We start from the raw sequence: 13726 nt of genomic DNA, 5'->3' as shown, positions 1-13726 counted from the left end.
GGGGGTGAGGTCTAAAAGCGGGGAAACTCCATGACAGCCACGCTATCTATCTTCTGATTAAGAAAAGCTGCCCGCACTGAAGCGGCTCAGGGATTACGTTGCAGGCAGCGCCGTGCGCAGTGCCCTAGTGCCTGTAAATTTACTGGTCCAATGAAGGAAATTTAAAAAACAGGACATTTCCTCACTTTCTAAAAAAAACCCGGGACGCCCAGGACAGGACGTGAAATACGGACATGTCCCGGGAAAAACGGACGTTTGGTCACCCTATCTTTACCTAATCTGATAGAGCTTAAGCTTACAGAAGAATGGTCAAATACTTCAGTCTCGAGAAGTTCACAAATTTTTTGCACCTTACCCCAGAAGACTTTCAGCTGTTTTGTGTTGATCTGTAAAATAAAATCCCATTAAAATATCTTAATGTTTGTGTTTACTACTTGTGAAAATATCTTAAAAAAAAAAAAAAAAGAAAGAAAACATTCAAGAGGCATGAATGCTCTTAAAAAGGACTGTGGCCTTTGGATGATGGTATATCTCCCTGGCTAGGCCTGCTAGATGCTTTGGATGGTGCAAACGTTCCACGCACCACACACACACACAGCTCGGCCCGGCCCTTTGTTTCAGAAGCAGGTTAATGGGGAGTGAGGAAGAGGAGCATTGCAATTTTCTGCTCTTTAGGCACTAGAGAATTCTCTTCGGTGTAAGAGAGACCAGACTCTCGGTGTAATAGGCATTTTACACCCTCATCACCCCTTGCGCATGCACACAAATATAAACCTGTGGAATGAAATAGGCATTCTGTGGTGTGCATAGCCAGTCCCTGGAGTGCCAGTAAGTGTTAGACATGCATGGAGTTGGCAATGAGACAATCAGCATACTGAAATTGAAACCTTGTCTGAAGTCACACAGGAGAGGAGAGTAGAAGAGTGGAGAGGAGACGTAGTCTGGAGGAGCAGAGATCGGAGCAGATGGTAAGAGAGAAGAGAGCCACCGAACAGGAGAGGAGAGGAGAGACAGAGGGGGAGGAAATAGAAACTGATGTTTGTTTAATTGCCTCATAAGTGATGACACAGATAATTATGTCGAAAAAGGAGATGCTCCTCTTAGGCAGGGCCAATGAACAGTTAGATCTGTTTTAGTCATTTTTGTGTGCGTGTGTTTGTGTGTGTGTGTCATGCTGTCTGTCCCTGTAGCCCCATCAACCGTCATCCCCTCCAGCCACATCAAGTATAGGACACCATTAAAACTCCCGTACGGTTTGTGTCACATCACATCTTTCAGCTTAATTAAGAAAAACAGAAATAAAATGCACCCACAAAGCACACTCATCACTTGGAATCATTTTAATTACTCTATAACATCCAGGTTATTAATATCTCTGCTTCACATACCTGGGGATATGAAGATGAGCACGCTCAACCTGATTTCCTGCGATGCGCGTTCGGAAGGGGTGGGGAGGTCTTTTTTTTTTTTTTCCCCTGTGTGTAAGCGACGCTCCCCTGACTTCATATCTAATTGTCTTTTTTTTTTTTTTTTCTCAATCGCAATATTCTGCCATGTGCCGACTGTACGTAATGAGTCAGGGCGTGTCAAAGTGCGGGCCTGAGCTGTCCGACTGAGTTAAGCTCTTCCTGTCTACTGTAGAAGCCTCCGGCTTCTGCGCTCGCACACTCACACAGTATCAATGTGGGAGTTCCTGTATCTGACACGAGATTAAGAGGGCCAAGTGGAGGAACGTCGAAGAGCTGCCCTGTTGCATTTGCGAGAGGGGAAAAGGACCATCCTGTCACACGTGCGTGCACACACAACAACACACAGGCCGAGCATCCTGCGCTGTAAGTGAGCAGCAGCCTGCCTTGCATTATTCACAGTGGCCGAGTGATCGAAGCCCGGTTCAATAGCACTAAAGCGGCGCACGCTGGAGAGATTTGTCTTACAAAACCTTGACACACATACACAGGCGCACATATGCTCTCACACACATTGATTTTTAGGTGGTGGGAATCTCTCAGGCTTTGGACGAAAGACAGGGACGTAAGAGGGGCTTCCCCCGTCAGAGAATCCCCCACTCCCCCAAGCTAACTCTGCACGCCGCTACACTCAGTCACATTGAGAGACACGGGGAAAAAAGCTGTAAGGAGAAGCTTAATTCTCACAAAATAAGATTCGGTGGTGTCCGCTGTGAGCATTAATATTAAAATGGAGGGGGGAGAAAAAAAATGGGAGAGAAAGGATCTGTTTCTTAGATCTGATGTGGTTTCATTTACTATGAGATGAGCTGATGGTAAAAATAAAAAGCAAGGAAAAAAGCCTAACTGATCATATTTCTTTTTTGCTGAGTCTCCTCTTTTGCATTTTACCATCAGGGGGCTTTTTGCAAGCAAGGCAGAAAAGAAAAATCATGCAATGCCTGATATGTCACATCTTTCCTCTGTGGTGTATGTTTTAATGTTTTCTCTCTCTCTCTCTTTCTTTCTCCCTTGCTCCCTTTTTTATTTTATTTTATTTTATTTTTTGTTACAAAGAACTGTTTATACTTGAACTGAATGAATTGAAAAGCATTTTTTTCATATGTCTGTCACTTTATTCAGTTCCCCAATAATTTTCTGAGACTCTCCAGTCACTCCAACTCCAGCTGGATTTTTATTTATTTATTTTTTTTCTCCTTTGGACAAATTAACATATTGACAAGTGAGCACTTTTGTGTCTGTAAACACAGAGGTACAAACACACACGGATACACACCTCAGTCCCCCTGAAGACATGTGATCAAGCAGACCCAATCCCCTGTAATCATCTGGAGCTCCCACTTGCACCCACATATTGCTCCGCTTCAATCCCGAGTAATGGTTTGGGGCAGGGGGCCGAAGCGGTGGGCTTCTTTCCCTTAGCCCCAGTGTCTTAAGCTGCCATTGATTAAATGTTAACTGATATACTCGGCCCTGGCAATCTTGTTAGAGCCGGAGTAGGCAGGCAGCTCGACAGACAGTTTAGGACCTGCACCCTTCTGATCAATAGCACAGATAAAGATTTCATCCATCAATGGGCTCCCAAAACAAAAGGTACCTGATACCTGATTAGGCCCACGGGGACACACACAGACACATGGATTTGAACATGAAGACCTGCTATCACATGGCTGAAGGAGATGAGTATAAAATAAAAATGAGCGTAGGCTTTCGTGGATTTAACACAAAGCCCACATGCTCATTCCTTGCACTCTCTTATTTTGTCCAAAATAATACCACAAACAACCCCATCTAAAGTCAATCTATTCCACAGTTAATGGAGTAATTATAATAGACACACACGCATGCACACCCAAACATATGGGCAGTCAAGCCTGCAGATACGACAGCTCTGACTTTTCCCGGATGAAGGTTAATTATGCTCCGTAAGTCCACTTAGGTGTGTTCATTTTGTTTGTCCGTGCAGGTGCGGGGTCCACGCGTCTCCTCTGAAACAGCACGTGTACTTAGATCGGGCGTGCATGCATGCCAGAGACACCGCAAAGTGGTTGGATCAATGTCTGGGCGACCACCACTGTTAAAGTGTATCAATAATGTTTCCCTATCTTCTTTCCGAGCTATTGTCACAGGGCAGCTTGAAAGTCCAAGCGGAGCTGCAATTAGGACTTAATTATTAATCAATATGTGGGGTCATTTAAATATTGATTTTTCCTTTTTCCTCAAATTGTTAACATATTCCACACCCTTCCCATGCTTTTTTTTTTTTTTTTTTTTTTTTTTTTTTTGTGGTTACATCTTCAAGAGGACTCAATACTTTCCTTAACAGTCAATTGAGAGGAGCTTTTGCATTGCTGGAGCTATAACAAAAAACAAAACAAAACAAAAAAAACACACACAATTGGATCTATGAGAAATGTTACAACCTCTCAGATTCTAATATCCTTTCTCGTAAAACTAATAACACTTTGCAGCTCTGTAATCGTGGTCTCACTTGAGGAGTTTTTTACGTTACAATGTCAGTTCTGCAACATTTGGGTTGCAGAACTGACATTTTCTGTGACATAGCAGTGTGTCAGAGCAGCCTCCATGCAAGAATATCAGCCCAGCCTAATAACCTGTGTTTCATTTGATTGAATGATAAATTAGCTGTTTTTTCACCCTCTTTTTATTATCCTGCACAGCCATTGCAAGCGGCAGAAAGATTTTCAAGTGGCATGTCAGGGGGCCGGAGGTCTAATGCATGGAAACATGGAGCTTTCTGTTTTTTGACGGCTAGCAGAGATAAGGTAGAGATATGGCTCTTGCACTGGCTCAAATCTAAAACAGATCCTACCGAGGAGGGGGTGGGAGAGGAGAGAGTTAAGAAAGTGAAGGAAAGGAAAAGAGGGAGAGAATGGGGGCGGGGGGTGTAGCAAAAAAAGGGGAATATTGTCAATCCTCTAAGTGTCTAGCGGTGTCTCTCTTTCTTTTCCTCTTTCTCTCACTCTTTCACTCCCCCACTCTCCCTCAGTAATCTGATTTATTCGAAGCATATGTGTGCTGCTCTGTCTTTGTCTGCTTCTATTAGGGCCAGTGGGGGCCCATATGACATTGTTTAGTCAGTAATGAAATGGACATTTTTTGCATGTTTTTGAGAAAGTCAGAGGAAAGCCAACACTCCTTATTTGTAACAGTCTGCAAATGCCATCTCCAGGGCAGCTCAGTATCATCTCCGGCCCTGTGGTGTGTATTTGTCGGCGTGGGCGTGTGTGTGTGTGTGTGTTGTTAATATATGTGGCCATGCATTACAAGTTCCATGTGGATTTCTTTTTCCTTTTGGATTTTTATTTTAATTAGATGGATATATATATATTTGTTTTCTTTCCGTATAGGACTTTATTTTGTTATTTTTCCTCTTCCTCTGTACCTACCTACATAAAAATACAACAATTTTTATTTCTATGTAGATGGGTACAGAGTCTTCTGTAGGTAGGTACAGAGGACAAGCATGTTAATAGTTTCCCTTTAAACATGCTTGTATAAAAAGTCGTCACATATGAAATGAAGAGGTAAAAACAGTTTGCCATGTTAAAAAGAAATCCTTTAATAACATAAAAGAATGTGTTACTTTTTCAAAATGAACATACAGAAATAATAAAATTAAGACTACATGTAGAGATGCACCAATCAGGCTTTTCCAGACCGAGGCTCATTTCCGGTTTTCTTTGAGGTCAGAATTGTTGGTTCTGATTTTGGCCACTTATGATTATTAGAACAATTTTAATGAGTTTTTTCATAAGTTCTTTTGTGATGATTGCTTTCCTTTGCTTCCCAACCAGGATTACAGCTTTGTTTGTGATGGCTCTGAAAGCAGATGGTTTGATGCTGTCAAAAAACAGGACAGTAGCCCAACGGGATAAAGATCTGTTTAAGCATTATCCATTTGGCCACTGCCCGTCACAGGCCTATTTTAAGCAGAAACACACATACAAAGACGCAGACACACAAACACAAAAACCCATTCTTTCAAACCATGGCAGCCATTTTATTAGATTCCCCGTTTTCAGGGCTTGTATTAGTTCCCGGAAAATAAATAAACCTTGAATGCATGACAAGGACCAGTCTGGTCAATTCGAAACTATATCTATCCAGGCCGCATCTTTGTTTACCGGTGTAGTGATTGATGGAGAGATAGAAGGATAAATGGAGACACGGAGAAACAGATGGACCGGGCATACGGATGGATAGCTGTGTGAAAAGATAGAAAAATAGATAGACAGATAGGAAGATAGGTGGATAGATAAATGGATGGACAGATGGATGAGTAAAACAGGCAGATCTCGTTGCGCTGATAGAGTTGAGCAGGTATGCCGAGAAACAGCTGCTTTCTTCATTAGGTTCATCTATCGATCTCGGACCCTTGTTGCGTGCGTGGGTGTGTGTTTGTGTGTATGGGCGCGTAGTTTGAGACCAAGGGAACAGAAAGACAGGAACCTCTGTAGATAAGTGCTGGTAATAGAACAGAATGAATTCTTATCACAGAGATGGGGAGGCCATTAACCCTCAGCTCCTAGTTCTCTCCCTCTCTCTCTCCGTCGCTGTCTGGTCCGACTCCCTTTCCTCCTGTTTCCCCCTCCTTCCATTCCCCGGTCTGGACGTGACAGGGTCACGTTGCCGACTTTGTGTGATATTTCCACTGCATGTGTGACTCTCACTGAGCGTGACTGCGTCTGTGTGTGTGGGTGTACATGCGTGCGTTCTTCAGCTGCTGCTGCTGTGCAGGCTGCCCCATCAGCCAGATGTTTATAATCAGGGGCTGGATAAATATTGGACAGAGGAATTATGAAAAAAAGAGAGAGAGATGGGAAGAGATGAAACAGAGGAGAGGAATCTTCTTTTAAAATTATTCTTAAATCCCTCGGTAAGCTTGCCATGCCGCCTCTTCAATTCACCTCCTCAGCCTTAGGTGCTTCAAACAGCCGAAATGCCAATATGGCTCTTGTGTAAGATGCAGGTGTGTGTTTGCTTGCGTGCGTGGGGGGGTGCGCGCGCGTGTGTGTGTGTGTGGTGTCCAGTAGCCCTGCTTCTCTATTGTATAAAGCCAGGTGTTGGTGCATCACTGTGCCTTTTGAAGCCACATTTTTGTTCTGTAAAAACCTTTTGTATTTGCCATTAAGGAATCATTAACATTACCACGCCGACGCACACACACACACACACGCACAGTGCCCACAGCTCTGAAAATGAAATCCCTCTTTACGCAAAACAACAGTTTCTTTCTGCACAGCAAGCAAGACACGCAAGGCTTTAATCCTGGCTATGTTTATTCATATGATTTCCTTTTTTCTCCTTCTTTTGGGAGTAATAGGTGTTTTGTTAGTTGCCTGCAAGACAGCAGAGCGGGCAATATGAGGAAAATGAAAACACAAGAGGTGTCCCAGGAAGTTGTAATTGACAACAACAAAGCAAATTTGGAGCTGCTGATACAAGCACATTTTGAACACAAAAATCTTTTCTTTTTTTTTTCCCTGCCAATTCTTTTGGTTCAACTTATTGACATTCACACCAGGAGCAAATTAAATGTGACAATTCTATTGTCTTGCTTTCACAGTCTCCCTGAAACATTTTCAGTTTCTTTTTTTTTTCTTTCTTTTCTTTGTCGCTGGTGTACTAAGTTTTCGTGTGTTTTTCACCCAACAAATGGCTGCGCGTGGGTGGAAACGTGCGCTTGCTCGCTCTGCCGTGTTTACATGTTAGCATGCGAGCTGCGGAAATACTGCGGAAATACTTGTGCATGAAATACTGCATGGGAGCAAATGTGTGCCGTATGCATGGGGGCTTCGTTGGTTAGGTGTGTGTGAAAAGCGTGTGCGGCGAGTGAGTGAGTTTTTCCCAGGCCCTGTGCAGGAGCTCTAGACCCTCTCCGCTAGGTTGATGTTTAGTATTTTAGACATGCTACATTAACAACATCTGGTTAAGATCTAAATGCTTGTTAAATGCGCTGAAATTCGGGGGAAAGGTACAAGGGGAATAAGGGGAAAGGGAGGAGGGGGATACAGAGGGAGAGTAGGGTAAATAAAGATTTGAGGGTGAGAGAACAAGAGGGAGGGAGATCAGTAAGTCTGTAAGGTTATTACTCTGGCAGTATTACCACTGGCCCTTGACTGTGTGTGTGTGTGTGTGTGTATGTATGAAGGCCTGTGACTGTGTGGGATGGTGTAATGTTTCAAAGCTTTCCCCTTAAAACCTAGAGGCCAAACTAGAGCCACGCGCGCGGCGCAGGAATGTGACATCACAGGGCCCCTTCCTGCTCTCTCACGCACACATATGCACAAATAGTCTCACAGGGGACATGGCCAGAGTTGTAGAAAGGAATCAGCATCAACATCAAACCTAACTTAAGGAGACATGGCAGTCAGGGGTGCAGCCCAAAACATTAAGGCTGTATTACTACCACTGATACACTGGACACAGTGCATCTAGTCTTTATTAAAATGTATACATGAACAAAAAAATAAATAAATAAATAAGACAGTGGTCTGAACTATACAGTAGAATCCTGTGTATTTATTGCTGATTTTTTCCAATTACAGCTTCAGTTGATGCTCCATTTTTATGTAGTCTCTGGTTTAAAATAAACAAAACGTGGGGAGAGGATTATTTCCCCCTCCTTTATCCTTTTAATGAGCCCCATCCTAGCCCTGAGGAAGCAAATCAGAGGTGGCTGAGCTAAGAAAATCAGCCATTTTGGAGCGTCCAAACGTCCAGCTTCCTGGCGTGGCATCACTCTGCAGTTTGAGTGCTTGTATGACTGAGTCCTCCACCGGGCACATAATGACCCAGCATGGCGGTTATGGGCCCTTAGGGGCAAACGGGAGGGGGAGCGAGTGGTCTCAGAGCAGGTCATTATATAGCTAGAGGGCACGCTCGCTCGCACATACGCACACATGCACGGAGAGAGTGCTGACACTTTCAATACATTCTTCATTGCTTTCATCTCCCATATGTCTATCGCTCCATTTTTCACTTTCCAAACATCTCATTTAATATATTGTTCAGCGCATTCTCCGAGACCTATCTGTGTGAACCTCTTCATTGTCTTTAGAGTTAGAGTAAGGGTCTTCTTCTCGTGAAAACGTAAAAGGATATGGTTTAGATTTCATGTCAAGCACCCTTCCAACGTTTCCACACTGACCTCCAATTAATGGTTAGATTTTAGACCAGACTGTTTCAACTTTAACTATGATCAAGAGTCACTTAGTTATTCTTCCTCTTTAATAGTTAAATATAGGCTTGTGTCAGTTGCAGGGTAATCAAACCCAGGGTCTGTGGTTAACTCAAGCCCACCGGCCGGCTTTAATGTTCCGACTGACCCACATCAAAGATAGTCCCACCAGGCTGCCAAAATCACACCCCCTCCACATCCACAGCCTGGACTGTTCTCTCTTTCGCTCTGTATGTGTCTGTGTGCTTGTGCACAGAGGCAGAGGAAGGTGACTGCGAAAGTTTTGCTCTGTCCTCTGGTAGCGATTAAGTTGATGGTTAAGAGTCCCCCCGTCTCCTTCAAACACAGACACACACACGCACGCACACGCCTGCACATGACATCTCGCATTCAAACACTTGCAGTCAGTGTCTCTTTTTCCCTTGCGTTCTCTCTCTCTCTCGCTTGATCAATTTCGCACACATACTAACAAACCCACGCACACACACGGGCAGGGACACGCACACACGGGCGTACGCACAAATGCGGTACGTAACTGTCAGGGTCAGTCGGAGGGCAGACGTTGGGCTGATGTATGGAGAGAGCTTGTCTGGGAATGTCCTCAGTGTGGAAGCACATTCCCTGGATCCACACAGACACACCGCAGATATCACCGAGTATGAGGAGAAAGAAGCAAAAAAAAAAAGGGTTGATTGGGCCCAGATGATCGCCCTGTCTTTTTTTCTTTTATACGGTTTTCCTCACCACTCCTGTTCCTTCTTCATCCCTTTTTGTTCATTTTTATGATTCTATTCCTCTTTTTTAGCTACAGGTATACTGCCCCCTAGAGGTTGGTTGAAAAGGTGTTTTAGTAGTATTATCATCTCAGACAGACTTCCTTTTGACCTCTGTGTTGGTTACTTCCTTTGTCTTCTTGTAGAAAAAAAAGAATAGCCAACTTCATAGAACCATTTAAAAATGCTACTTCTTTCTTTTAAATGTGATGTCGAATACAGTTTATTTTTTACAACATCAAATCGGGTTTAATGTTGAGATTTAACAGAAAATTATAGTTTATGAATATTTACTGTTTTTATTCAGATCTTAAAGATTTTTCGGAACAATATCAAGAATTAACGTAAAACTTTGAACTGATTCTTAATTAACAAAGCATATGTATATTTACATTATATGCTGCTATTTCAGCATGTAATAGCAAATGAAGTTCAGTTTCACCTTTTTTTCTGGTTTTATTTACCTTATTTTCTCTTCCAAAATTGTATAAAACATGATGCTCAATATGTCCACTCTTGGCAAGTCAAGTATGCAGAAAAGATAAAACAGTCACAAAGGACATTCAAGCAGTATGCACATACAACAGTTCCACCCACTTAACACACACATCCACACGCCAATTTGCCGAGTATTCTTCCTCTCCTCCTTTATATGTGAAGGTGAGGGGAATTAAAATACAAGATGGACGCTGCAGCAGCACCAGCAGTGAAAATTGCAATTTCTGCAGCCCAGGCTCTCCCAGCTGACAGGAGATATTTCATCTCCGTTGTCACCAATGTATTAATAAAACATCAGGAGCAGAGTGCTGTCCCAAACACACACGTACACGCGCGTACTCACACACAGACTGCGTGTGTACACATGTGATAAACATGCACAGCACACACATGGACTAATGCAGAAAGATAACAATGACTGCAACACACACAAACACTGCAGCAAATTTCCCCAACAATCACATGCCAGCATCTGCCATGAAAATTTCATGCTGTATATAATGTCCTCTTAATGTGTTGCTGCTTAAAGCAATGGCGCCAGTGCTTAGTCTCCGTTTGTGTGTTTGCACCATGTGTTATGTGAAAGGGTTAATCATATCATGTTTCTTAGGCGGGGTTTGGAGACCCCGTACTGCCATCATACAATGGCCAAAAGTGATTGTATGCAAATGCAAGCTGACCTCAGTGCACCCATTGCCTGACTTTTGTGCATATTACTCTGTGTAAGTGCAGTGTGTGTGTTTGTGTTTCATAAAATATGGTTATTAAGGCTCCGCAGGATTGATGAGCACAGCTTTTTTTTCTTTTTTTTTTTTTTAAACACACTCGTGCACACACACACACACATAACAGTTTAATACTCTGGCAGAGTGAGAGGTTTGTGGTGAGGGAGACCCCCCTCTCTCTCTGCCTCTCTTTCTCTACCTCACCCCATTTAAAAGACATGAAATTTTTAACGGTTTTTGTGTGTGTGTGTGGGGGGGGGGGGTATATATGTTTGGTTTAACACAATAGTGTATGTGTGCAAGGTTTGATGTCAGTTTGCATGGGTTTCACTTTGATTTTGGACTGGTGTGTTCTACTCCTGAGATGGAAGACATATATATATTATATATATATATATATATATATATATATATATATATATATATATATATATATATATATATATATATATATATATATATAACCAGACACACACTCAAACATACACACATATACATATATACGTGTATATATATATGTATATGTGTGTATGTTTGAGTGTGTGTCTGGTTATCTGGCCTCTCTCAGACTGCTCAAAATTCATTACAAAGTGACATCAGCCCAGCCGGAGACAAATGATGGCTGGATGAAAGGGAGCGCTGGGGCTCGGCTAGGATTAGTGTTAGCTTGTGCTGGCGACACGTATACACAAATACACACTCATACGCATACACAAACACACATGTGCGCACTTTAATCCACTGGCAGAACACTGCAGATACACAGAATTATCAAACAAGGGGCTGAACTCGCAGAGATGGGCAGGCTAATCTGCTAATAGTACAGAGTTGCAAGCGTGTGTTTGTGTGTGTGGATGTCTCTGAGTATGCAAAAAAAGAAAATAAAATCTATATGTATATTGTATATAAGAATATGAATGTTCTGAATTATTTTCCATGTATAATAGTTCAGAAAATGACTTTTACAATTTGAGCGTGCAATTTTTTTATTTCTATTTTACTGTATTCTTATCCTAAACCTCGCATTTTAATATTTTTATATGTGACAAAAAAAATAAAATAAGCTGAAATTAAAATAATTCTCAATTTAAAATGTTGCTATCATCTACTTTTCTATGTAATTCGATTCACATCAATGTGTGTCTATCATTTCATGACTTCTTAACAACCAAAAGTAAAACAGAAAATGAAATATAGCATATCTTTCTTCTAAAATATTGTCACAGAAACAAAAAAAAACTTAGTTATAGTTAGATATGTTATCCTAAGGAAAAATATACGTACTAAATGTGTTAAAATTGGTAAGACTATGCTCCACTTGTAATTTTTTGTGTCTAAAGTCTGTTAGATTGGAACAACTGTATAAAGAATGCTTTTGTTAGCATTCTGGTAATACAATATAATTAATCTAGATTTTTTTTTCTCTTTTTCACACGCCTTTTTTATGTTTTCTCTTTCTTAAGATGCATACAAATAATGTAAGCTGGACAAATAAGTACCAAGTACCAAGGCATAAGTGGACGATTCACCCTAGCAAATTGGATTGAGTCAAAATAGTAATTGTATAATATATTTTTAGTTTCTGTGACCAAGTACTGCATTTTTTTTAAATAATTGGTTTTAAAACCTGTACGAATTCAACTTGTCCAATAAAATCTTTTCAATGTAAACTATTGTAAACGTTGACATATTTGATGTCTCTCCCCCCCCAAAAAAAAAAGTAAAAAGAAAAAAAGTACTTTATATCAACAAAAGAACACAGCTGTGTTGGGTTTGAATTATTTTTGAAACATTCATTACAATAAAATGAACTTGAAATTGTTTTCCTTGAGGACATTTGTAAATGTGGGGCACCTTCCCTGCTTCCAGGCCATGAATAGATTGTGTTTTACTTACTAGAAGTGGCTTTGCAGGGCTTTAGTCAGTAAAGACTCTCTTCTTATTTATTCGATAATATGGTATACCGTCCATTGTAGAGCAAATTTGAGCTTTACACTGTAAAAAAAACTGGTTATTTGAAATTAGCTGTAGATGAACAAGAAGCAATACTTGCAACAACAAAAACAACAACAAAAAAAAACTTACTATTATGTAGCTGCACATTTTCCATCACTTTTTTAAGAGAGAATGATGGGTAATGAATTCTGTCTGTGTTTTCAGAAGAGGCTGCAGAGGAAAGTGAGAGACCTCTTCGATCCTCCTCCCGGCCTGGACTCAACCTGACTGACCGAGATTTGACGGAAAGCAAAAGACCCGACCGTAAGTCTGCACACGAGATGCAAAATAAAAAATTTATTTGACATAAAAAACACCCATTAACCAAGGCACAAGCCACTCTTCATCTATATAGCCTTCACTTAAATAACATTCGAGTGTGTGCGTAACATGTGATCGCTGCTTACAAGCCACCATGACCTGTTTTAATCGCTTCCATCTGACAGATAGAGGAGAAAGGAGAGAGAGGGGGGGGGTATAAGAAGAGAGAAAAATGAAGAGAAAGAGAGAGGGAAAAGTTGAGTGTTGTGGATATTACCAGGCAGTGTCCAGGCCCTAGATTATTTTTTAATCAAATCAGTTTGCGTGCTTGTAATTTATAAGCGCCTTGCATTAATCTTTTCTCGTTCTTGTGCCCTCTCCGATGACATATTAATTTTTCATAAGCGCGGGATTAGATGGGGGTTGTGTATATGTTTTTCTAATATTGCTCTGCATCCCTGCAACCCTTAAATTAGTTTTTTTTTCCCCAGCACCATCTCCCCCCTTGCATTTTTTTCTCTCCTATTTTTCCCCCTTTTTCAATCCATAACTTAATTGTTGTCCAATCTGTGACCCTACCACCAGTAATACCACTGACAGAAAAATAGCACAAGATCTTTTGTTCATTTGCTGAAATAGAAACATTGTGAGCTGGAAGAGGCCACAGTCTTGGCGTTTGTGTTGTTTTGGGTAAGGTTCAGAGTTGTGGTCAGGATAGTCCCGGCTTTGTTTGGTTTGATTTGTTCAAATAAGAATTCATCTGGTCTTATGTATGAGATGGAAATCCATGGCTGGGGATGAATA

At 41.4% G+C, this 13726-nt stretch overlaps 1 protein-coding gene across 8 annotated transcripts in view; it reads left to right on the top strand.

The window, feature by feature from the left end:
• The window catches only part of zfhx4 (zinc finger homeobox 4), a 98011-nt gene that overhangs the window by 65431 nt on the left and 18854 nt on the right, over positions 1–13726 (top strand). For 7 of the 8 annotated variants that reach the window (XM_023326721.1, XM_023326716.1, XM_023326719.1 and 4 more), the window contains exon 7: positions 12827–12925. In XM_023326721.1, the coding sequence (XP_023182489.1) occupies positions 12827–12925 (99 nt within the window). The remainder of the gene's footprint in view (positions 1–12826; positions 12926–13726) is intronic. The other variant, XM_023326722.1, reaches the window with a different exon arrangement.

This window comes from Xiphophorus maculatus, chromosome 21, assembly GCF_002775205.1.
Source record: "Xiphophorus maculatus strain JP 163 A chromosome 21, X_maculatus-5.0-male, whole genome shotgun sequence".
In the NCBI taxonomy this organism is placed as follows: Eukaryota; Metazoa; Chordata; class Actinopteri; order Cyprinodontiformes; family Poeciliidae; genus Xiphophorus; species Xiphophorus maculatus.
The sequence above is the reverse complement of the archived record's forward strand: the minus strand, read 5'-3'. Positions and strand labels throughout refer to the sequence as shown.